At 40.4% G+C, this 25350-nt stretch overlaps 2 protein-coding genes across 11 annotated transcripts in view; both read left to right on the top strand.

The window, feature by feature from the left end:
* eml1 (EMAP like 1) overlaps positions 1 to 2563 on the top strand; it is a 54143-nt gene extending 51580 nt beyond the window's left edge. For all 9 annotated transcript variants that reach the window (XM_028565250.1, XM_028565253.1, XM_028565249.1 and 6 more), the window contains 3 exons: positions 166 to 261; positions 358 to 488; positions 612 to 2563. In XM_028565250.1, coding sequence (XP_028421051.1) covers positions 166 to 261; positions 358 to 488; positions 612 to 737 — 353 coding nt within the window. In that variant the 3' untranslated portion in view covers positions 738 to 2563. The remainder of the gene's footprint in view (positions 1 to 165; positions 262 to 357; positions 489 to 611) is intronic.
* A 358-nt stretch (positions 2564 to 2921) lies between these two features.
* evla (Enah/Vasp-like a) overlaps positions 2922 to 25350 on the top strand; it is a 35315-nt gene continuing 12886 nt past the window's right edge. The window contains exons 1-3 of one of the 2 annotated variants that reach the window (XM_028565806.1): positions 2922 to 3393; positions 23797 to 23965; positions 24965 to 25145. In XM_028565806.1, coding sequence (XP_028421607.1) covers positions 3389 to 3393; positions 23797 to 23965; positions 24965 to 25145 — 355 coding nt within the window. In that variant the 5' untranslated portion in view covers positions 2922 to 3388. Of the gene's footprint in view, positions 3394 to 8235; positions 8503 to 23796; positions 23966 to 24964; positions 25146 to 25350 lie in introns of those variants that run through there. The other variant, XM_028565805.1, reaches the window with a different exon arrangement.

The following is a 25350-nucleotide window of genomic DNA, read 5'->3' as shown; positions in this document are numbered from 1 at the left end:
TTTAATGCAGTTTCTGTTCAGTTAGAAATTGAGTTGATGTGAGCCCATGACAGCCTTTCTATAACAGTATCACAACCAAATAAGAAGCTATTTTTGTTAAAAGGAACGTACCCATGATATTAGGCTAAAACATGTTGTGTATTTGGTTTGTGTGTGTTTTCCCAGGGATCCCATCAGTGTGTAAGCAGGTGGTCAGTGTGGAGACCACCAGAGATATCGAGTGGGCCACCCACACCTGCACTCTGGGCTTCCAGGTCTTTGGTAAGTGAAGGCTCCTCCCCTCTCCCTTTTTAGGTGTGTGTTTGTGTTTTAATATCCATTCAATAGACGTCTCTGCTGCTCTTCTCTGCTCCTCAGGCTTGTGGCCCGACGGCTCAGATGGCACGGACATCAACGCTGTCTGCAGGTCCAGTGATAAGAGCCTCCTGGTTACCGGAGACGACTTTGGGAAGGTCCACCTATTCTCATACCCCTGTTCACAGTTCAGGGTAAGATACTGTGTACTGTCATTCAACATATTCATCTAATGTCAAGAAGGGGATCAAGCTCCTGTCACACTTTGATTCATAGTTTATGGAAAGGCAAAATTCGATATGTGCTTTTCTATTCAGGCTCACAGCCATGTTTACGGCGGCCACAGCAGTCACGTGACCAACGTGACCTTCCTGTATGACGACGGCTACGTGGTGTCAACTGGAGGGAAGGACATGAGCGTGATGCAGTGGAGGATAGTCTGAGGGAGCAGACAGAAACGGATACTGTTGGTTTCTTACTTCTGCTGGGGCCTGAAGCCCAGCTGAGGCAAACTGAACTGAACTGCACTAAACTGAACCAAATCAAACTCAAATTAACTCAGACACTAAAAAAAAAAAGTGGATCTGCCTGAAGTGAAGTGAATTGACAGAAGAGGAACCCGAGGTTTCCTTCCTGATCTGCTCTCAGATCCCAAATGAGACTGTTGGAAACTGTTGGAGGTGTGCGGTTGCTTGAAATACAAAAATCTTGAATATTTCACCTTTTCTTTATTCACACTACATGTTAAAAAAAAAAAAAAAAAAAATCACTATGAATAAATAGCTCTCCCATGTACTTTAGCCAAATCACCATATGAGACAAAACAAATCAAACGGATCAAATCTGTTTAGAACCAAAGGCTCTGACTTTCTGACTGCATCTGTAGTTTTGCTTTCACTGTTCTTATATTGTGCACACTCCTGCCACAGATAATGGACTGATCAGGTGTCAGATTCAGGCTGAATATCATTGCGCTGGAGATCCAAGAGCATTGGAACAACAGCTGTGTATGGAAAGAAAGAACATGGTGTTTTCTAATTGGTAAACTTTTTTTCATTTTGTATTTAACAACTCAGGAAAGCACTAGCGAAACACGACTCACTTAAACATAGAGATGTATCAACTAAGATTCAACTGTTGTCCAGCCATTATTGATTTATTTGCATTGACTAATTGTGTATGAAAACTACCTATACACTTGAGACAAATGCTGAATTTGGAAGACATGATGAATAAATAAAAGATCTAGTCAGATGTGATGTTACCCACCATTTGAAACTACAAATTACAACATTTAGATTCAGAGTTAGGATTTGAACCCTTTTCTACAACATTATCTGATCATGTTTGTACGTTTTTATGCTTCCAGGTCTTAAAAAAGGCACCTTTCCTATTATTTATTGATCAAGAGTCAAATCCTTCACTGACAATTTCAGTTTCTTTGAGTTTTTCCCTGCATTAAATCCCCATTTAGTTCCATATGTGTAAAGATACTGAGAGGCTTGAAACAGATATGAACAAAATGTGGGTGAATATACAGTATTTGAAAGTGTTTCAGATTTTTGGAATGGGTCGTTGTCTTTGCCTTGAGGTGCAAGGAAAATGAGAAGTAAGCATGTATTGTTTTTTTCTTTCATTGATGTGAAGTCTTTTCAAATCTGTATCTATCTGCATTTACTGCACTGGGATCAGTTTAGGGGAAAGGGGAAGGATGAGACCATTACACTGTAACTGTTTACTGTCTGGTGTGCTCCTCAGTTGTGCACCATCAGTCACTGGCAAGATATTTAACTGAACCTTTTTGAGGTGTTTTTCTGTAATGCACTGCTTTAGTCTGATAAACATACAGCAGGTCTATTTACCTGCACGATAGAACAAGCAAATCTCCATTTAGTACTGACCAGAGCTTTTCATGAACCAATGTCTGCTTTCAAACTTCACACTCCTCATTTTATGGTTAACAGCAAGCCAATATTACACACGTGCATGAATAAACAAGAATTGTTTGACAGGGATTCAGCAGATTTTAGTATGACCATAACTGCCACTGATATAGAAGGCATATTGGTGTTATTTTAAAAGTCTGACGGTTGGCTGATTGTTGGAGTTATCTTTTCAGGAAAACCACTTAAATCTAACAGCAGTGATGTAAAATCACCACTCTATAGTGTGAATGTAACATGATTTGTCTAACCACTAAACACTTGGGGCTGCAGCATACCATTGAACATTTAACATTTGTCTAGAAGTAAATGCAATATGAAATTCCTATGAGACTGTGTCTTATATTTTCCACTTCATCCCTGATTTTTTTTTTTTTTTATTTTTTTTTTGGGGGTTATTTTACATAATCTTTAGTTCAAGAGGAAGCCTGATCAAAATCCCCAAAATATGTGTAGCCTAAATATATTATAATATAATCATAAATAATACACGTTTATACTCATGCAAGGTTTATATTTCTTTATATAGAAAGAGAACATATTGTAGTAATACAAATAATGTGTATGGGTATCTTACTACAGCAGAATACTACCATATTACACTTACTCTTTTAAGTCTATTACATATTACTCATAATGGTAATCTCGGGATGGGTGCGTCAGTGGGCTGCACGTGTGCGTCTTCGCCGCAGGTGGGCAGCATTGAGCCGCTCTGCTCCCCCCCACCTCTCCCTTCGCACGCGGCATTAGCATTTTCCCTCAAATCTCTCCACCTCACCAAAACACTCCGAATGGGAATAAAATATGGCATGAGGGAGGCGGCTGACGACCACCGTTCACCGTCTTCTACCGAGCACGAGCCCTGGCTGAACATGGATTTAAGGATACGCAGCGGCGCGTGTGGAGAGCAGAGACAACGGAGCACAAAGCGGATGGGAGAAAACGCTCGTGTCCTCGCTTAGCGTTTCTGCAACACACGACTCATCATCAGCCTGTATTATCTTTACACGCGCGCATAAGGGACACAAGGTTGGAAGCTGGTGGGCTGATTCAAGCCTCCCAGACTGTTTATACAGAAAAACAAGCGGACTGTTGGTTCTATTCATCAGCCTCGTCGGTTCCATCATCCCGGTTGAATAAAAGACGAGAGAATGAGGTAAGCGGCGGCACCATGCGCTCTGTTTAACGCGTCATGACAGATGCACACCGACACCCATCCTCTAGCATGCAACTGCATTTATTTGTAGCCTATTTTATAGGAATATATTAGCTAATAATGTAGCGAAGAACCGCAGCATCTTAGACGTCTTGTGGCGTCATTTCTCTCCTTGTAGAGGCAGTATTGTAAGCATGCAGGGTCCCACCCACCGGGCCTCAGCTCCATATCGGCGTCCTTTAACATTCGCTGTACACCTAATATAAAAGGTGATTAATGTAGGCTATCAGTTGTGCTGTTTCCCCCAATGTTAGCCCGCTATTGTCACCACCGGACCCACCCAGTGTGTTCAGTACAGGATTTAGGCCAGGCTAATGTTGTCATGGAAACGACAGCATCGTGTATTTCTCCACATTAGCATTACTCTGCACCTGCTGATATAAAACGTTGAATATGGCTGATGCACCGGCCAATGTGGCTGCAGGAGGGCTAATAGGCGAAGTGAGGGCGCATATATCCCTCGCAGGAAGAGGAGGGTGTTTATTCTGGTGGTTGCCAGGCAGGTTATCAGACTCTCCACCCCCCTCCTCTCACACACACACCTTCAAAAGCCTACTCCATGACGAATGCACATATCCAGCCTATGGAAAATGTGTCTCATGTTTAAATCCTCATTGTATGTCCAAGCCCGTGGATGGTATTTTGAGCCTTTCCCTGCTTATGTTGGTATGCAGAATGCACGGAGGGCCAAATCTTCTCCAGCAGCAGTGTCTCTCTGTATTTTGTTCTATTTATGAAGCAGATCCTTTTATATTCCCCCCTACTGCCTTTAGTTTGACTCCTCTGTGTCTCCGTAGCTGCAGCCTGCGCTATTCTGTTTTATGGCTTCAGATTTACTCTGACAGCTCTCCTCAGATACAGTGCACTCTCTCTGCTTTTACTGTAGCTACCAGTGTTTGTTTGTCTGCATGTGTGTTTATGTGACTCTGGGTGTGTAGTTGTGGTGTTACTCCCTTTACAGAGAACAAGGAAACCGAAAGAGAGTAAAGGAATAATGGTTTTAAAAAAAAGAAAAGAAAGCCATAGGTGCTCTCACATCTGGATAGCTTGTGTGTGAAGTACTCATCCAAATAATTCACCCCTCCCCGTAACCTCACACAACTCGACAGCCAGTAGCTGAACTATTTTGCTCTCAGACTGTAAACATGTAAGATTCATGTCTTCCAGTCCAGTTGGATGAACATGGCGTTTCCTCTTTTCTGTAAGCTTGAGTCCCATCCTGTGTGTTTGTTGTTGCCAATGGCAGATCTGCTCTTTGACTCAAGCCCAAAAGGGAAGTCTTAAATCTCAACAAAGCAACAACAAGGTGACCTGGCTCTTCTTTTTGCAGAGTAAAGAGGAAGAAGATGTAATTCAATGAGATAATTTGTTCAGCGTCACTGCTTCCATTGCTGCATTTATGTAAGAGTTATATATATGTGTGTGTGTGTGTGTGTGTGCGTGTGTGCGTGTGAGTGATTTTTAGTCCGGTAACAGTAGTTGTTTTATTATGCAATGCTTACTTACTCTTCTCCTTGTCAGACTGACTGCCGTCATTTGGTTTGTTGTGTGTGTGTGTGTGTGTGTGTGTGTGTGTGTGTGTGTGTGTGTGTGTGTGTGTGCGCGCGCGTGTGCATTTGAGAGAGAGGCACAGTGGGTTGTGTGAGAAACAGTGGAAGAGGGCAAAAAGCATCTGTCCTGTACTATTAATGCAGGATGTTTTCTGAAGCTACTTGTTGTGGTGACTCATCGTTAGGAAAGGTAGAATGAGGGAGTGCAGCCAGTGGAAGGTAAAACGCTGAGTTATGCATCTTACTGCAGGCAGCTGCTGCCCTCCGAGCTGATCAGAGAGCTCCACGTGAGCCAGCGTCACCACGTACAGCCACAACACTCACATTCTCCAGGGTTTCATTGGTGCAGCCTTTCAGGGAGAGCAGTTAAAGGCAGGGGAAAGGAAAAGGACTTCTAACTCCAAAATAACTAAATCAGCACTACACTGGGATATGATAGCCTACCTGAATTTCAGAACAAAATTTAAATCAGACACTTAATGTTTAAACAATATGTAAACAAGATTACTAAACTCCCCAGATGATCTACGCTAGTTTTGGTACTTGACACCTTGCAATACTGAAGGACACGTTTCTGTTCTGAGTTTCAATACAGTGTTTAGCAAAGGTGTGCCATGCAGTAGGGGTGAAAAAAATCAATTCATAATCAATCAAATCGCGATTCAAGCTCTACCGATTCAAAATCGATTCATAGCATTCCAAAAATCAATTCATATTTATTTAATTTAAAAAAAATAAATTTAATTTAGTATGTCTACTGCAATCACATGGGGAAAGTAACCACATTTACATACTGTGAATTGTTTTTTTTAATCGAGAATCGTTTTAGAATCAAATCAATTTTGAATTTTCGGAATCGTGCACCCCTACCATACAGGTTACAACATTTCTCAGGTTTTGTTAAGAAGTGTTGAAGCTGTTTTGTTCACCTGCTAGGTGTCAGTAGTAACTGATTAGTGAAGTATATGGTTCTGTACCAGAGTCTATATGCACGTAATGTACAGAAAGATACAGAATTCTTATTTGCATATTGCAATATATCGCAGAATATCGAAATATGTTTAAAATCGCAACCGTATCGTGATAATATCGTATCGTGGGGCCTCTGGAGATTTCTACCCCTAGTTGCAAGAACATTTAGTGTAGGAAAGCGGAAAAATCCAACACAATATAATATTTCTATTAATCAAAAATGCCTATATTTTAGCATTTTTTTCCAATGTGAATTAGCCTACTGAATAATTTTACCTCTTTGGGCCCCTAAAATAATTCAGATAAAACTGGGGGAAAAGATCCCTCTTTGGTTTACGTGGTTATAACCTACAGACATGGAAGCGGTGACGACAGCTCACAAGTAGATGTTGCTTTGTTTTAAAAGGCCAAAAAGGTTTGGAACTACTGTTCAAGATTATCTCCATCAGAATTTCTGAGCATTAGTATGTCTGCAAAGTAAATAATACGTTTACCATTTGATGGAAATACACTGGACCTCATACACCATGTTTGGTGTAGTTTCATCGTTCATATGACTCTGTGATTTACTTTTGTCGGTTCCGCTTCGTGGAATGGAGGATTAAGTTAGATTCAATGTTTTCTGTTGAGATGCTGAAGTATTGACATTGTGCTATTATTGTGGTAAGCTAGTTCAATTTTTCAGTAGACACACTGTACAGAGTTTTCGTTTTAATTACGTTTGAACTGATTCCAAACTTTGGACACTGTCTTTTTCTCCAGCCTGTCTCTTCTCTTAGCCCCTCACTATTTACGCTGCCATCAGTCTTCATGGCATGTATCCGTATTGACAGCAGCGTCAGCCTGGTGTGCGACAGTAATAATCATCCGTGCGGAAACACCGTGAGCCATACAACATTGGTAACAATGATTAAACAAAGCTTCGGGGATTTTTAGTAATCAAATTATTCAAGTTACTCGAGGAATCGTTTCAGCCCTAGTTGCTGGTTTTTAATTGTTTATTACTGCTTTAATGCTGTTCAATTGTTTTGTTGCTGTCTGTTATTTCTGTTCCTTTAATTGTAAAGTGCACTGAGACCATGTTTAATGGTAATTTTACACTTTTTAATACAATCTGATCCCATGTGATTTTCTGCTCTGCACTTATCATAAACCATATACTATACTATAAACACCACAAACCATTACACCCATGCATCATACTGTAATCTGGTCATTTTCTAGCATATCACAGACATCTTACATTATATGCAGGCTTTGTGTTGTTAGAGATTTGACGATAAATCTACATTATATGTCCGCTGGTTTGATGGAGGTCAAACGGGCCGTTTCAGGTGACCCCACCACACAGTGAAAAGCATATACAGCTCAGCGAGGCAGCATACTGCAGTTTAACCCCATTTTAACATTGTAGTATGAGTCAGCTCACAAGTTTTATTCCCCTTGTACACATTTATACAATTTGGCCTTGGACGTACATTGCCAAATACATACATTTCCATGCATGTTCCTGTAGCCTATTTCATACAAGCCCTGTTTTGGGGTAAAAATAAGATTATCTTGTATTTGACTGACCTTCCAGATTCTGTTGCATGTTTCTTACCATTTTCTAAAGCCCCCTAATCCTTAGGTGGACTGCATTGCTCTTTGTTTTGTTTCCCACACCTCGGCTCGCTGTGGCAAAGGAGCTTAATAGTCTACGTTTGCTTCAGCCAGATGGACCACCGGGTTGAGGACAAATTCTGATAAAGCCACAAGGAAACCGCAAATGTTACACTAGATGAAGGAAATCCTTTGTTGCTTGAATAGAAAACTAATCATTACATCTGCTCCTGCAGTGTATTTAATTTTGCCCTGGAAACTTGTGTTCTTTTATGAAAGCAGAGCTGAATGAATAAAGTGGTGTGTTGATGTGTGTTTTACACATGTAGTCAATTGGTGAATAGGGGTTATACGTATCTTACATGCATTAAAAAAAAATCTGTTACTGTAGAATCTATTTAAAGCTGAATTGTACACACCATAGAAAGGCGGGTTGTGAAAGCACTCCTGTTTCCTATATAGGCTAACATGTAATTTTCATCCAGTGGAAATGATTCCTTGGAGGTTGAAAGAAGGCACTCCACAATCCTCAGAGCGGAGAGAGGTGACTGGTCTGCTCCAGTCACATGTTCTTCCCTCTCTCTCTCTCTCTCTCTCTCTCTCTCTCTCTCTACATTCCCTTACTCTGTTGCAACAGACACTCCTCATCTCTCTTGCTCACTCCTGCCCTCCCACTCTCCCTGTGTCTCAGTCTTATGTCTGCTCTGTTGGCCCAGTGGATTTATTTTGGAAACGTTTTCACAGGATGTGAAGAAGGGGAAAGTTGAGTTTGCTTCAGCATCAGACAGCATGTGTGCCGCTCTCTCCTCTCAGGCTGACACTTCCCCCTCTCTTCCATAATCTCCCTCTTTATACCTCTTTTCATCCTTTGCTTGAGGACCGGGGCTGTCTTCTTCAGCGTCATGTATTCCTTGGACGATTTTGGGTAAGCCAACGTGACTCCTCATCATCATCTTTTCTCTGTCTTGTTTTAGTTTTTCTGTCCTTTTGGAATTGTGTCAGTCAAAGGAAAATTGGCTTTGGAGTATGCTGTAATGATGTTGCTTCTTCTGCTTCTGTTTTAAGCCTGGCTCATCTTTAACACCAAAGAATCCGTTTGCTTCTTAAAACGGCATTTGTAGGATTGTTTGCAAGAAAACCTGTATTTCTTTTTTGTACCATTCTGCATATCGCTCCAGCACTACATGCTGTTATAAAGCTTATAATAATGCAACTGGCTTAAGTTGGATAGAAAGCGAGGAAAAATGGTAGAGGAAAATCTCCTCTAGGATTTGCCGACTTTTGTTCGTCTGTCTCCTTCTTTCCACCCCTCTGTCTGTGTTTTCTCTGGAGCCAGCTGTTAGCAGAGACGCCTGATTGGTTACCCTTTAGCAATCTTTTATTGGTTCAGTCTTTTCCTGGGAAGTTTCTTGCTTCTTCTCGTCTGTCAGTGTGTCCGCTCAGCTGCTCTCTGTCGTTCACAGGACGGATCCCTTCCGACTCATTGCATGTGTGAGAAAGAAAGACAGGAAGAAAGGGATAGAGAGCGCTAATCTCTGAATGGCTGCATGAGTGGGACTATCAAAAGCCAGATGACACGAGGATAGAGGGGTCTCTGTATAATATGGCCTTGGAAGATTACAGCGGGATGTGGTGATTTGTTAAAGCTCAAATACAGATGTGAAGCTGAGTGGGGCGGAGGAGATAACATCAGAGGTTTACGGTTGACCGCTTGTACTCTAGTAATCTACTGTAAAGTACAGTACAACATCACTCTGCCTCTGTCTCACACTGTATGCTGATTATTTATGAGGCACTTCTCATACTGGCATTCAGATTATAATATTGCAAAATGTAACAAAAAAAACTTAGATAATATATTACAGTATCATTGTAAACATGTTTATCAGAGAACATGACCTTAAAGCAGGTTTCTGAAAACTAACTGCTCAACCATTGTCATGTCTTCCCGTTAAGCTGTCAGATATTCCTGTTCTTGCCGCTCTCTCGTCCTCCAAGCATAGCCTACATATTCTTGTTCTTCATGCAAGATACAAAGAAAAAAGTCTGCAGCATTATATGATTCTACACTGACTGGGAAATCACAGCATTGTATCAAATATGGGCAGACTTTTCCTACTCATTTCGTACGTTCTGTGTATCCTATAAAGTCTTTTCCTCCAAAAGGAAGCAGTGTTTCCCTTTAAGGATCAGGATTAGTGACAGGACTGGAGAGCGCTGAGGAAGGTGGAGTGAGGCAGAGGAGAAGGAGAGGTGGGGGAGGGGTGTGCGTAGAAGTGGGGGTTGCTATCCATATTGTACTGTATGTGTCCATGACAATTAGCCTGGGGGGCAATTGGCATGTACAGAGATATGTAATGAATAAGTGATGTCGCTATGGGGGTCAACATGCTGATTTCACTCTGGGTGGCTTTTCTGCTGCTTGCTGTAGATATACCACCAAATGATCTCCTTAAATTAGGACAATGGTTCCTAATCAAGCTTTCATCAAAGAATCCTTAAGTGTCAATTTGATATATTGATACTGCACATTGAAACCAATATTGTGACTAGATGCATTGTAGCTTTGTCTGTTCTGGGTGATTGTAATGAACACATTAATCTACTTGCTTAATAGCCTAATAATTTTCATGTCAACCCCTCTTATTGTAGATTCAATATTTTAGGAAAGCAATGGTAAAATAACTGAAAAAGAGGCTTTATGTACCTGATGAAAGTGTGCACGGTTTTTGGTTCTTGGACTCTTCATGATCTGACACACTTGTCAATAAGACCTTCTGCAGTCTAACGCCGCCTTCACACTGGCATTTGAAATCAGCTCCGATACGGCTTCGAAATGACCGGAAGTCATTAATTTCCTATGGAGATTCACAGACCGCATGCGAATGGGTCCGAACCGGGTCCGAACCATTGACATATATGGTCCGAACGAATGCGGTGCGAAAAAAATCGTGCCAGTTGGTCATCCGGATGCGTTAAAAAAATTGAACTCTTGCGAAAGGCTACGGACGGTTCCTATCCGACGGAAGTTAGTGTTGCTATGATACTGATAAACAAACCTGCTAATTGCTAATTGCAGCAACAGACACCGAACTATTGACATTATACCGCTATATCACATTTAACCGACGTGACATGTCAACGTCCTGGGCAACTTTTATCCACGCTGAAGCCTTTCTATTTATAGCTGTATAAGAGATGTCATTGAGAATCGTACATTCAGAGATTAATCACTCATTCTAGTCTCTGCCATTTTTGTGAGTCGCTTCCGAAGCTTTTCAAGGGTGTAGTACGACGTCCGCTGGGGGCGTATTGCGTATTACGGAGCTGATTTCAACTGCCAGTGTGAAGGCGGCGTAAGAGCTTTGCAGTCAGTGTTAGCTGTCTTAATTTGCCAGACCTTCCTCCACACCGCTGTGCAGGAGGGTCTGGCTATTCCACATAGCATTCCGGGGAAAAACTAGCTCTGGTTTATTGGCATCTCTTTAAACCAATCACAATCATCTTGGACTGTGCTAAGCGCTGGATAGAGCAACAGTGCCTCTGCAAAATAGCCTCGGGAAGGAACTTGTTTTGGTGGAACATGTACGTTCAAAAGTTGTTTTAGTCGTGCAACAGAAAACTCAGATTGGACAGATAGTCTAGCTAGCTGTCTGGATTTACCCTGCAGAGATCTGAGAAGAGGTTTACCATAGTCCTCACAAATCGACCACAGTTTAAAATTCCAACACAAAGGAAGTTAATGGACATCTGGCTGAAAAGAGTGACATCCATGCGGAATTTATTTAATATAGACTACCTGAAACGCAACAACAGTATTGACATATTACCAATATTGAGGAATTGAGATGATGTAACAACACTAGGAATGAGCTTCTGTATGACAGATATTTATTATGAACCAAGTCAATCAGACGTTACACAATTGAAGGGCAATATTAAGAACATATATGAACATATATATATATATATATATATATATATATATATATATATATATATATATATACACACATACATACATACATACATATATATATATGTGTGTGTGTGTGTATATATATATATGTGTGTGTGTGTATATATATATATATATATATATATATATATATATATATATATATATATATATATATATATATATATATATATATATATATATATATATATATATGTAATATATATGTCAATTCGATCATTGTTTCATGGTTCATCATTGCCTGAGGAAGAGCAGTAGTAGTAGTCACTACTAGATTTTTACTTTTTGCAGTACTCCCATGTATTGTAATGTTTTGGTCATAGCCAGATCGATACTGGATATTTTTTTTTTAAGCTGATAATAATTGAAAGTTTTAAAGATCTGATGATAATAATAATCATTTTAGTCTTCTTTTTTACATAAACGCACATTTGCCATACGAGTAATTTAAAGAATTGTGACCAAGCACATTTTCAGTACTTTGAGCTAAATGCTTACATCTGCATGCTAACATGCTCACACTTACAATGTTAACATGCTAATGTTTTGCAGGTTCACCATGTTCATTATGTTAGTTAGTAAGGATGTTATCATGCTAAAGTTTGCCAATTAGCACTAACCAGAAAATACAGCTGAGGTTGATGGAAATGTCATTTAGTTTTTTAGGAATTCGATCATAAATTGAACAAAGTGAAATTCTGACCTGATGGTGGTGCTAGATGAAGTCAGGGGATTACTGCATTTCTTACAATTCAATTTTTCCTGAGGGGGACATGGATGTCTCTGTACCAAATTTCATGGCAATTCATCTAAGAGTTGTCAAGACATTTCCCTCAAAGCCACACATTGTAACCTCATGGTGGCGCTAGAGGAAAAGTCAGGGGATCAGTACAATACATCATCTGGGAACCATACATATGTACGTTTTATGGCATAATTTCATCTATCCAATAGTTATAGAGAGATTTTAGTCCGGACCAAAGTGATGGAATGACTGACCGAAGAGCTAGCATGGCTAAAGATAAACTCTAGTTTTAATTAATCTGGACTACAGTCTGGACAAAGTCCCTCCAGCCAACGATAAAGCTGATGACTTCCAAAATGTCCTGTGGATCAAATTCAGATTAAATGTTGCCGTTAGTCAATTACTTAGTGGATGTTAACAGAAATGTATCATGCATACTCTTCCAGTTAATTTGTGTAGTACATGTTGGTGTGTATTCACCCGCTACATGTGTCCTCTGAGGTAAAGGGCATCCTAATCAATAGGAGCTGGCCACAGTATGGACCGCTGGCAGTTCATACAGGCTGGTCTTAATACTGGGTGGCTATGGCAACAGCAGGCTGGAGTTGACGGGGGGCTGGGTATCAAGAGCAATAGCGTCCCCCCACACACAAACACACACACACACACACACACACACTCACTAAACATTAATGTGTGTGGATGGGGGTAGAAGCTGGTTGAGACGGATATGAGGTAATCTCCCTTGGGTTAACAGTATGACAATAGCACCGAGGTTCATATATACACACACACACACACACACACACACACACACACACACACACACACACACACACACACACGCTCATCTTTCAGACAACAGGCTGTTCACTGACTTCATCCCTGCCAGTCTGTCCGTCAGTCATCTCTTTGTTGCTGGATGGATCATAGCGAATGCAGCAGTACAAGAACTCAGACCTGAGGGACGTTTTTAATCTCATTCCATTTTTAAGTGGATGTTTTTTGTTTTGTTTGTGCAGCAGTCACTCCTGTTTGAAATTTCTTTGGCAGATTCATCAGGAGGTTTAACTACTTTTAATGAGTTATAACTTAAGGTAATGGAGCAGCACAACAGGGAGTTTGTGTCATAGACTGACCACTGCTGCTGCTGTTGTTTTTCTGTTTACCAAAATGGACATACATCAGCTTCAAGTGCTTCGTTACTGCCTCCCTCAGAGTGTCAGTGACTCAGGGTTGTTCTACAGCCACATCTCTGCCAGGTTTGTGTGTGTGTGTTTGTGTTTCAGTATATGTCAGCGATGAGTGATGGAAGTTAAATGTCAAAGGCAGCAAGAAAAGAGAGATGGAAACATTTGTGGTGATTGAAATAGAGCGAGTTGTGATTCACAGTATGTGCACGTCTGATAATTTGGTCAATGAGGTTCAATCATTGTGTGCGAAGAAAGTGTTGTGAAATTCCAGCAGCAGGGACAGGGAAAATCTTTCCCTGTTGTATTTTAATCAGAGCCAAAATACTAATCTGTAATCTTAATCTGGCCACAACAAACTGTCGTTTAGATGCAGAATTTAGGTTATTTTGGATTAGTTATTGTGTGCAGTGCATGGATAATTTTCTTGGCACAAAACTGACATTTAACTCCTTTTTGTATAAGTGTGTATAAGAGTGTCAGAAGTTGTGATCTGTTTTCATGATCCTCTTTTTCCTTTTCTTCCTCCCGCCTGGTCGCATCTTTTCAGTCCAAGCCAGAGATGCTGCCAGAGGGATGCAGCCCACTGTGTGAACACCGAGCAGCTTCTTTATTCTAAACACTCGGCAACCTCACATAGAGCATCTCTGAATAGCAGGGCTCTGTAAGCGCTCCATACATGTTTAATTCACACAAGCATTGAAGACAGCATGGCTTCTGGCTGAAATGGCAGTCTTTCGGGCCAGTGCCCTTCTCTCTCTCTCTCTCTCTCTCTCTCTCTCTCTCTCTCTCTCTCTCTCTCTCTCTCTCTCTCTCTCTCTCTCTCTCTCTCTCTCTCTCTCTCGATGGGGAGGGAGGTTTGCTTACTGCTGCTGTCCCAAATGAGAAGTGTAGAATCAAACAGCCTTGTTGGCTGTCTTGTTATCATGAGGGAGAGGAAGGGGGGATTAAAAATAAAGACAATGAGGTTTTATGTGTACAGTATGTGCAACTGCTGCTTAAAACTGACCTGAACCTTTCACTATGTGGGACATCAGAACCTGATGGTAGCAGGACCATGACTTTGCTTTACTGAGAGCTGCGATAGTCAGATACAAAAAGAAAATCACACCATATTTATTTAACATAGATTTCAGAAAGGGTCATTGTCAATTTCATTTATACAGCGCCAAATCACAATTTTTAAGAGGACTGTAAAGTATGTATGTGTGTGTGTGTGTATATATATATATATATATATATATATATATATATATATATAGACTCTTAATGTGGATTAGGAAAAACTACACAAAAAACCTCGCCAGAATTGGCAGACAGGTGTCATATTTACAAAATAGGGAGATGCAATGGTATATACCTTGAAATGATTAAATATGTCTGACTTCATATATTTTGGCATTGCGCTCTTATTTTTTTTAATACATTATAGTGCATATTGTATTAGGTTGCAAATCATTTTGGGAATCGATGTAATGAAGTTTCTCATTTGTCAGGTATTTAGTTCACTGGATTAGACAAAAAACAGACATTCCTGGGATTTTTTTGAATATTTACTAGATTACGATAATATTAAAAACAACCTTCACACACTGTGATACAGGCTGTTATCCATATCTCCTAATCCTAATCCAGAGTGGACAGAAATCGCAGTAATGGAAATGCAATATGTAGAAACAGAATGACAATATTAAGTAAATGTACACTACATATAGTATTACAGTAAGTAAATATTGAGTGTAATAAGTTAACATGGATGTGGCTGACCATTTTTCATGTTTTGCATTGCCTTGTTGAATGAATTGAACTGTTTTCTCATTCTTATGTGTGAGTACCAGCACGCCTTTAATCAGAGGCACTAACATGTATTTCTGTATATTGTAATAGATGTGTATCACACAGTCAGAAAATACAGAATATAGGTCGAATATAGGTTGTGTGTGTGTGTGTGTGTGTGTGTGTGTGTGTGTGTGTGTGAGAATTAAAAGTAACAGCATTGCAAACTGATACGTCATGGCATGAGATTGAGCTTTTTGCACACAACTAGGACATTTAGCTAAGAACATAAGCACATTAATGCGGTTTGCATTAATGCCATTAAAACAGTGGTACTCTGCTCTCTCTCCCTCTCTCTCTTTCTCGCTCTCTTCCCCTCCCTTCCATTTTGGGCTTAATTGTAGCCCTTTCTGCAGTATTACACAATACTTTGTGTGTCATTGGGGCAGGGGTTAGATAAACCCCCACACACCATACAGTTATCACAATTTGGACAACGTGATGGAACGGATAACATTGCATAGATTATGAGTCTCTGAACTGCTGTGCCAGTATTTAATAGTCTTGTTGTTAGCAGAACTGTGATGCATTATCGGAGGAGATAGAGATATTTTTATGCCGTTAAAGCTTAGTTTTAAAGTCTCTGAATCCTCACTATTGTGGTCTTAATCATGATTACTATGAAAGCACCCCCACATTGAAAGTCTCATGCTTATCCAAATGTTAAGAACTTAGTTTTACATGCTTGGCAAAATGGCAGGGGTAACGGGACTTTAATAATAACTCTATATGCCTTTATGTGACTCCTCTTTAGTTTTAATTACTGTGTTCCATATACCGTCGTTTATTAGCATGTTTACATCTCATTACTGCAATCCTTGAAATCTGGCATCTATCACGTTTCTCACTGTTTCTTCCAAACAAGCCAACTGTGCTTAGTTTGCTCACTTACAAATGACCCGGCCTCACACTGTTTCTCAGCAATGAAGTTGGCTTGTGCTGTTTTTAGTTCCCGCAGGCTTCCTTCCCTCCGTGTGCCTGTGAACAGTACTTTCCCCATGGAGCAGATTAGAGGTCTTGTACTAGAGTTAAGTCTTGGTTAATTTAGATTTAAGACTGCAGTGAGGTAATGATCAGCCTGCCAGGCTCTGTCTCTAATCCAGGCAGTCAGACAGACCTCTTCCCTCCGTCAGCTGGACCCCAACACACACACACACACACACACACACACACACACACACACACACACACACACACAGGCATCCATACGGTAAACGTATACACCCCACCTATACTATACACAGGCAACGGCTTATAATCGTCATGGTGACTGAATAATAACAGACCACTAACCAAATCTATACACAGCAATCAATCTGTGTGTGTGTGTGTGTGGGGGGGGGCGACCAATTTATATTTTAGACGATCGTAATGAGGACATTTGTGCATTGTGAGGAGCTTTTCATCAGAGGACTATTTGAATGTTAAGAGTTAGATTTAAGTTTAAGTTAGGGTTAGGTTAGTTGTGATGTTAGGGTTAGGGAATGCAGTGTGTGTGTGTGTGTGTGTGTGTGTGTGTGTGTGTGTGTGTGTGTGTGTGTGTGTGTGTGTGTGTGTGTGTGTGTGTGTGTGTGTGTGTGTGTGTGTGTGTGTGTGTGTGTGTGTGTGTGTGTGTGTGTGTGTGTGTGTGTGTGTGTTATGTTTCCCTAAGATGGCCCTTTACAAAAAAAATATCAGTTATGTTGGGTGTACGTACAGTATGGGTACCATAATATACTGTTTGTGGGTGGATAATTATGTATTTCTGTTCCTTTTTTTTATTTTTTTTTATTTTTAAAGATAGGCAGGAGAACATCATAGAGGCCTCAGTCTCAGCAAGCTGAGGCTTTCAGTTGAGGTACAACTTGAATCTCTGTTTGCACTTTACGTTTCACAGTAGTCTGCAAGGTTATTGGACCTGTTTACATCTCCCCTTGTGTCCAGGATAAACCCAAACTGGACAGATAACTTAGAGCATGCCTATTATATACTGTTTGGAGTCTCCCTCCTCCACAGACAGACATATTTCAGATATGGTAGCATATTGCTCTGCTGAGATTAACACCGTTTGCCTTTGTTTGTTTACCAAACCTCAGATTGAGTTATTTAAACCCTCCCTGACACTGACTGCATGTCTCTATTATCTACAGTACCGACCAGGGATGCATAAAACAGTGTAATTATCACTCCTGCTTCACAGGAAGCCTCTCTGGATGCTTCCATCTCTCTCAGCTGGTTTACAGGACATTATGATTTTTTAAGCGAGTTAATAGGCATGAAATAAATTGATTAATTGGATATATGAAGTTGTCACCAGCTGTGCAGATCGACTGCACCTCTATGATGCAGCAAATAATCAGGGGTAATTCTTTGCTTTGTCTGTACATACGATACGATACAACTTTATTGTCTGACAGTTGGGAAATTAATTAGATTTTTCTGTTTGCGTTCATCAAACTTACAGTTCTCCTCATTATTTTAGCATCGGTTTTGATTGTATTAACTAGTTGAGACATGAAAGACGGGCACAAAGGAGGCGATGAAGAAGGCGGTTTACAGGGTGTGTGCCAGGACTCCCTGATTCCCCTGATATTTAATAAGACTTATATACAAGGGATGCCAAGGGAATGGTATATTCTTTAAAGCGAAAATGTTTGTTTTTTACATTTTCCTACTCTGATCCAGTGCCAAAGGAACTCAGGAAAGTGGTGGTTGGTGTTGGTGGTTCAACACGTATAGACATTTGCTGACGGCACACTTCTCTACAGCTTTGGTAGCCGTTGGTAGTGTTTTTAACATTTAGTTTTCATCACGTTAACAAAGGCCCAACAAATCTAAACTGCTGTCATGAGCTGGCCATGCAGGGACGTGTTGAATGACTCATCATTTGTTCGGGTCTGTTCGGGTGCCTTCCACTGTGAGCCAGCAGGATGAAACAATTACCCCAGCAACAAAAGCTAATTGCCATGATAACAGAAGCTCTGCCCTCGGGTGCTATACCCAGAGAGAATGCCACATACACCCCAACATCCCCAACCCACTCTGTCAGTATGCCGAGGACCCATTTCCCCATCCTAAATACGTTCAGTGATCTAATCATGAAGCTGACAAATCTCACAGAACCATGAAACTACTGTTCCTAAATATGTGCTCTCAACCCATCATGTATACAGGTTCAGGTATCATTTCTTCCAGCACTAAACACACAGGTGTGTGTGTGTGTGTGTGTGTGTGTGTGTGTGTGTGTGTGTGTGTGTGTGTGTGTGTGTGTGTGTGTGTGTGTGTGGGAGTGAGTGAGGGCACATTTGTCTTAGCATGTGTGCATGGAAGTGCTTTGCTTAATTCAAAAGCCTGGGAATGTGGCCTCCTTTTCACCACTCGCCTATGAGGCTTATTTGACATGGGGAAGCGCTCAGTGTGGCAGAAGCCTTCATATCCTCTCTGCTCTTGTTTTTCTCTCTGTCGTCTTTTCATCTCTTTCTGTACTCGTCGTTTTTTCTTCTCAACCCTCTCAGGCTTCCTTTTGATGTGACAATTATTCAGCTGAGAAATCTGCTTAGTCCAGCAAAACCAAGGTGGAATGCTCAGACAGGAGCTGTTGGCCAAGTCAGGTCAAGAGGAAACTTTTTAAGAACCAGACTAGTACTTTTCATTTTACAATACAGTGTATGTGTTTTCTCCAATACAATACAAATATATTGTCCGCTAATAGCTATTTTTTTTTTTTTAATATATATATATTTGTGCTCTCATTAGTCAGTGTGGTGTAAGAAGTATGTCTTTTTTTATTCATGAGCTGGTAGTGGAGAAGTGCTAATGCATTTTTAAAGATGTAGTCTATAGAATACACAAGAGGGAAAATACCAGCAGGCCTAAACCTTCAGAGGATTGGAGCAGCCTGAAGAAAGAAATGATCAGCTGTAGTTCATCCAAGCTCTCTGCACCTGAGTGAAACAACTTAATCAATATTTTTTAGAACAGTAGTTCAAATGACTACTTACAGTATATGTAGGGATCACATGTAGTGATGAACCTTTAGTAAGTGCATGTGGCCTTGACAAAACATTGATATTTCATGAATTGGGGAATGGTCTGTGAGAGCCATGTGGAGGCCCACTTTTTTTCAGCATTTTGAGTGCAGCCCCTTCAAGTTTATCACTGATAAAGGTGTCTTCTTTGTAATTCATATATTCTAAACAAATGTTTTGTTGTCCTTTTAAGTTGGCCCTCTTTTCTTCCTGTTATGTACATTCCTGCTCTAAACATCAGTTTGATTCATCACGTTATTTTAATGTCACATGATTTTCAGCAAGAGCTGACCTTTTTTCAGATTAATGCCTGCGATCCCTTCTGCTCTCCTATATCTGTCATCTTTCTACTCAGTCACCCTTTTTACGGCTGAAAATCCATCAAGTATCAAGCGTTTGAGCTAAATGGGCCTTGATATGGATTTTCTTTTTTCCTTTAGTCGGTCGTAGCAGCTGTGATGTTAAGCAGCTATCATGTGCCCTATTGTGCTTTGTCTCCTATTTGTCGTGTGACTTAGAGAGAGTCTGCCACCCTTAGTAACTCGACACACAGAAGCATTTAGCACACTGTCAGAAGTGGTGAGAAATGAGCGGAGCTGCTCTGTGAAGATCTAGCTTAGCGCTTTAGTTAATGCAACCAAAGGAACTAATGGAGAGCAATTATCTCAGCCACATACACCCCACTCTACATCCCATGATGTGTTGATTGAGAAACATACTGTATGCAAAGGAGAAATAGACGAGACGCCCACTTTATTTCTGACTGCTTGCAGAGAACTAAAAACCCTCAGCTTCAAGCTGGATGCACTCCATCCCTCTGGCCCAAACTGCTCCAGAAATAGGGCCTGTTTTTGTAAGAAGATCCAACACATAGAGGCAGCCACCTCCCTCCTCCCCTTCCTGTCTTTTCCCAGTGAGCCTCTGGTGGTCTGTCGGGTCTCTGAAGTGGAGAGAAGTGTCACTTATGTGATTAGAGAGTCTGTTAAACTTATTTAGAGATGTAGGAAACATGATGTCTGTAGTTATTTCGCATGGTTTTGCATTCTGAATGGGAGGTTCTCCTTAAATGTCGAGGCAGTGAACCTTAGATTGCTATATCCTACAGCCCAGCTTATCAGTGACAATGATTATTTGGTTAACTTGTTTTTCTTAATCTTGATATATAGGATGACATTTGCACGAGGTTAAGGATGAATATTTATGTCTGTGTCAGGGCTGTCAAACAGGATTTTTGATTTTATCCGGAGTGAATTGTTGAGATCAGATTCTGTGCTATATTTGAATGTATTTGAGGAACTTTATATCTGCTTGTGTAAAAGACAAATGTTTCCTGTTTGATTTCAAAGTTCCTGTTTGACCTGGATGGAGGATAATTATTGTATAACCATCAGCATCTACATCTAGTCTCACGGTTGCTTACTGACTTACTACATTTAACGGTCTACAAAATGTCTCTGTGCTCAAGTCATTGTCATGAATAAATTGTGTTGTGATAGCTTTAATAAGATATTGCTGCTGGTTAACTCGACGACAGTTGTGCAGTGGGGAATGATGGATATTTGACAGAGGGAGGGTGGTTTTAATGGTGGGAGTTGTTCCACCTGTCAAGTGAGCTTTAAAGGCTTCTCCCTGAGGAACGACATGACGTTTGCTGTGCAGTTTATTCTCAGACTTTCTGACATTGCTGCATGGAAATAAACATCTTTATGTCAATCATCAAACAGATTATTTAACTCTAAGATTCTTATGATGAAAAGAATTTTAGATAAAAGAAAAAAATGGAAATGAAAGCACGTTGATATCGAGCCTTTGAACTGTTATTATTTTGAGAGCATGTAACGTGTTTTATTCTAAATTACCGTACTTACTTACTGTTCATTTTAGGGGAATTCATCCAAAATACACTTTATTATTTTGCAAGAGTACATATCATGTTATTTGAGGCCATCCGGATGACCACAAGGGAACTGGAGAGCAGGCGATTACAACCATGTGTTTGAGCGGTCCCGGGCGGGGGGTCTCACAGATGTCACAGTGTCTTCCTCTTGCAGAGCGGCAGCTCGAAGGAAACGTTGTCAGAGGAGCGGGGGGGGGATCACATGTTGACATTTGAATGTAACTCCCGTCCTCTGGGCCTTGGAAACAAGTCCCAGCCCCTGATAATTGCTGCAAAAAAACAACCTCCTGTATCTGCTTCCTCATTTTATTATTTTTATTAAATTGTAAAAGGTTATATGAAATTGTAAATTTTAAAGCTGCAACAATAAGTCAATTAATCAATTTATCAATTGAAGGAAAATAAAGCTATTACATAGCTATGTGCATTAGATATACTCTATGTAGTAAATTAAATATCTTGGCTTTTTTCCAAGTGTTGGTCGCCGGACAAATTAAGAAATGCAATGGGTGTTTTTCTCTACTTTCTGGCATTTCACAGTCCTTCCAGAAAAATGAGTTTTTTTGTGATTGTTGCGGGCAAAAATCCTTGATTATGCGGCACGTTTTCTTAAAAAATGCGATGGAATATGCGGGATATTTATGCACTTTTTTGCGATGAAATTGTGGGAACTTGCAAAAACTGCGGGAACTTGCAAAAACTGCGGTTTGATGAAAATGAGAAAAAAAAGTGATTCCCCCAACACCCTTCTTTTCGATGATGTTCACATCGCGTAATTACGTCACTTCATAACGTTCCCATGGCAACAGGGGGAAATGGCTGCTCTTGTCTGAAGTAAACGCAACATTTTTCAACTTTCTGCTAAGATATATGTGACTTTTTTGCAACGAAAATGCGGGGTTATGAAATCATGCAAGCCCTGCATACTTTGCGCGGAAATCGGCAATTTATGCGGCGAAAGTGAGGCGTATTTGAAGAAATGCGGCCCCCACATAAATATGCGGACTTTGGCTGATTATGCATTGAATTATGCGATCGCATAATCACGTTTTTCTGGAGGGACTCTTCATAGCTCAAACGATTAATTGGTGAATCAAGAAAATAATCTACAGATAATGAAAGTAATTTGCAGCCTGGTAAATTTTGAGAAGTTCCACACTTGTTTATACTTTTCCCACTTAATAGGATTCCCTTTTGCTTCTTTTTATTTATTTTTTTGCAGTGACCGAATTTTCCTTCTTTTTTTTTGTTTTTGGTCATGTCATTTTATATAAACTATTGCAGAGATTAAGGCTATGGAATACCTTGACAGTCAGTGAGCATATCAGCAATGCTCTTTAGCTTGCTTTTCTTGGCCCTCACACCTTCAGACCGCTAATGTGAGTCTGAGCCTGGCGGAGAGTCGGCCCCTGAGGTGTTAAAAGTGAAAACTAGAAAAGCGTTTAGTCACTTAGACACAGGCTCTGTGAGTTTACCTCACAGAGCCGGTGCTATAAGGTGCTATAAGGTCATACCAGAAGTCACACAAAACACAAGCTGTATGTGTGCTTGAAAGGGGTGATTTTGTCATGGGATTTGTGTAAGCCACATAAGTCAATGTCCACATGTGTCTTTTTAGTGAATAAATTCCCTTTCACCTCTGTGCTTGTGAACATGATTATTTTATGCGTCCTCAGGCTGCGTGCTTCTGTGCTACTTTTCATTTGCTTTTTACCAAATGAGTCTCCAGCTGGCGATACACTTGCTGATCAAACATTTGCGTTTTTAACACACTGTATTATTACCCAACACATCACGCACACCAAGTGATGCCTCTTAACATTTCTTAATGTGCTGTAATGGTGCCACCACGGCCACAACACAGTTAAGGCCAGGAGGGAAAGGGGAATTTTCCAGGGTTTGGTTTTAGGTTGAGGTTTTGTGTATAGCTTTTAAAAATGACAACCCACCCTTCCCTCAGCGCACACAAACAGATATGTACAGTGGCAGTGTGCTATTTCCAGTGTGGTAACTGCAGAAAGATGTGGCTCCCCAGTGACCCCTCAGCTAACCAGATGATTATACAGTAACTCTGTTTCATTGGTTTCATTTGATCACCATCATATTTACGCTATTCTGGTCAACAGTAACAGTATGAGAATTAACAGTGCAGTGAAGCATCTCTATAATCTAATATTATCTACTATTGAATATTGTGAACTGAATCCTGCCCACATTCCAGTTGTTTTCTGTTCTTTATTTGCTCAACTTAGTTTCTCATAAAAGCTTCTTTCATGCTAAAACATAATAGTCTGGGTTCTATGTCTTTAACCAAGATTTATTACTTACTTGTTGAACGCTAAGAAAATGGTTTACCTTTTGTTAAAAAGACAAGGTGCTTAAATTATTTTAGAAATTGGACAAAGAATCTAAATAACAAGTTTCATCTTTTTTTGAGAGACCGACAAAAGAACCGTCTATGAGGAAATAAATTAACTGGATCTCTGTATGTCTCTCCACAGTCAACCGAACTAATGTTCCAATACTTAACTGGACTCTTCCTATGTCCTCTCTCTCTTCCATCAGTGAACAGAGTATCTGCCAGGCGCGGGCCTCAGTGATGGTCTACGACGATGCCAGTAAGAAGTGGGTGCCCATCAAGCCTGGGCAGCAGGGCTTCAGCCGCATCAACATCTACCACAACACTGCCAACAACACCTTCAGAGTGGTGGGCGTCAAACTGCAGGACCAGCAGGTGAGAGAAGCAGAAAAATAATCAGCGTCACACTCCTGGTGATGAGAGGACATTTCTCATTCATTGACTTTGGAGCTCCATTAAATTTAGGTTTAATTACATTAAACAATGGCTGGTGTAAAGCATCCGTATTTGTTGTTTTCAGGCACTTCCATATTAGTAAGTGCCAAGTTAGATATACAGATCTTTCAGAAAGATTGTTTGTTTGTATTTACTACCTGGAAGTTGAAAACTCGTAATCACGATAACTCTGATATGACAAAAATGCGTCATTCGCAATAGCAAAACGTTTTTTTCATTTGAGAAAAATTAACCAATGTGCCCTTATTCAAAATACATCTTTTGAGGTTGTATTACAATTCATGCCTTTTGTCAGTGCAGAAATTTGTTTTTTCAAAAGTTTTGTTTCTCCGGGGCGCCTGGGGAGCTCACGTGGGCCTCATGTACAGAGGCTTAGTCCTTGCCGCAGTGGCCGCGGATTCAATAACCACCTGCGACCCTTTGCTGCGTGTCATTCCCTCACTCTCTCCCCCTTTCCTGTCCTATGTAATGAAGGTCTAAAATGCCCAAACAAATTATAAAAAAGACAACCTCCTGTATCTGCTTTCTCATTTTATTATTTCTGCTGGTTTTTTTTTATGTAATTGTAAAAATGTTTTGAACAGTATTACAGTATTACAACATTATTACAGTATTTATCCTCATTAAACATTTGGGGATACATTTGAGGTACATCTGGTACCTTCAAGGTTAGTCATAGAGTGGAGTGGAGCAAAGGGGACACTGGTAATAAATCTCCTAACAGCTGGTAAAACGTGTGGGAGACTATTGGTAAGAATCTACTTCCACTCCGTCAACACCAACTGTTGAAGTACATTGAGTGAAATACTTACTCAACAGTTGTCAACAACATGTCTTCCCTTTTGAGTGACCAGCCAGTTGCACATTATCAAATCTACATTTAAATTCATAGCTTAATTTTCCTTCCCCTTTTTGAAGGTTGTGATCAACTACTCCATAGTGAAGGGCCTGAAATACAATCAGGCAACCCCGACCTTCCATCAGTGGCGTGACGCCCGCCAGGTTTATGGGCTAAACTTTGCCAGTAAGGAGGAGGCCACCACCTTCTCCAACGCCATGCTGTTTGCCCTCAACATCCTCAGCTCACCTGACAATGGAGGTAAGGAGTCATGATATATGGTTTAAATGAATCTTTTTGGTATTTTATTGCACACTTTTGACCACTATTTAATATATCCCATTATACAGTTACTTTCATATTACAAGGTCCACATTTGTATTTGACTTCCTGGCAGGCAGTGAGGTCTTTCCGAGAAATTTTCAAATGAAACTGCTCATCTCAGTAGAGCAGCGAAAAAAACTGT

The sequence above is a fragment of the Perca flavescens genome, chromosome 20, assembly GCF_004354835.1.
Source record: "Perca flavescens isolate YP-PL-M2 chromosome 20, PFLA_1.0, whole genome shotgun sequence".
Taxonomy (NCBI): domain Eukaryota; kingdom Metazoa; phylum Chordata; class Actinopteri; order Perciformes; family Percidae; genus Perca; species Perca flavescens.
The sequence above is the reverse complement of the archived record's forward strand: the minus strand, read 5'-3'. Positions and strand labels throughout refer to the sequence as shown.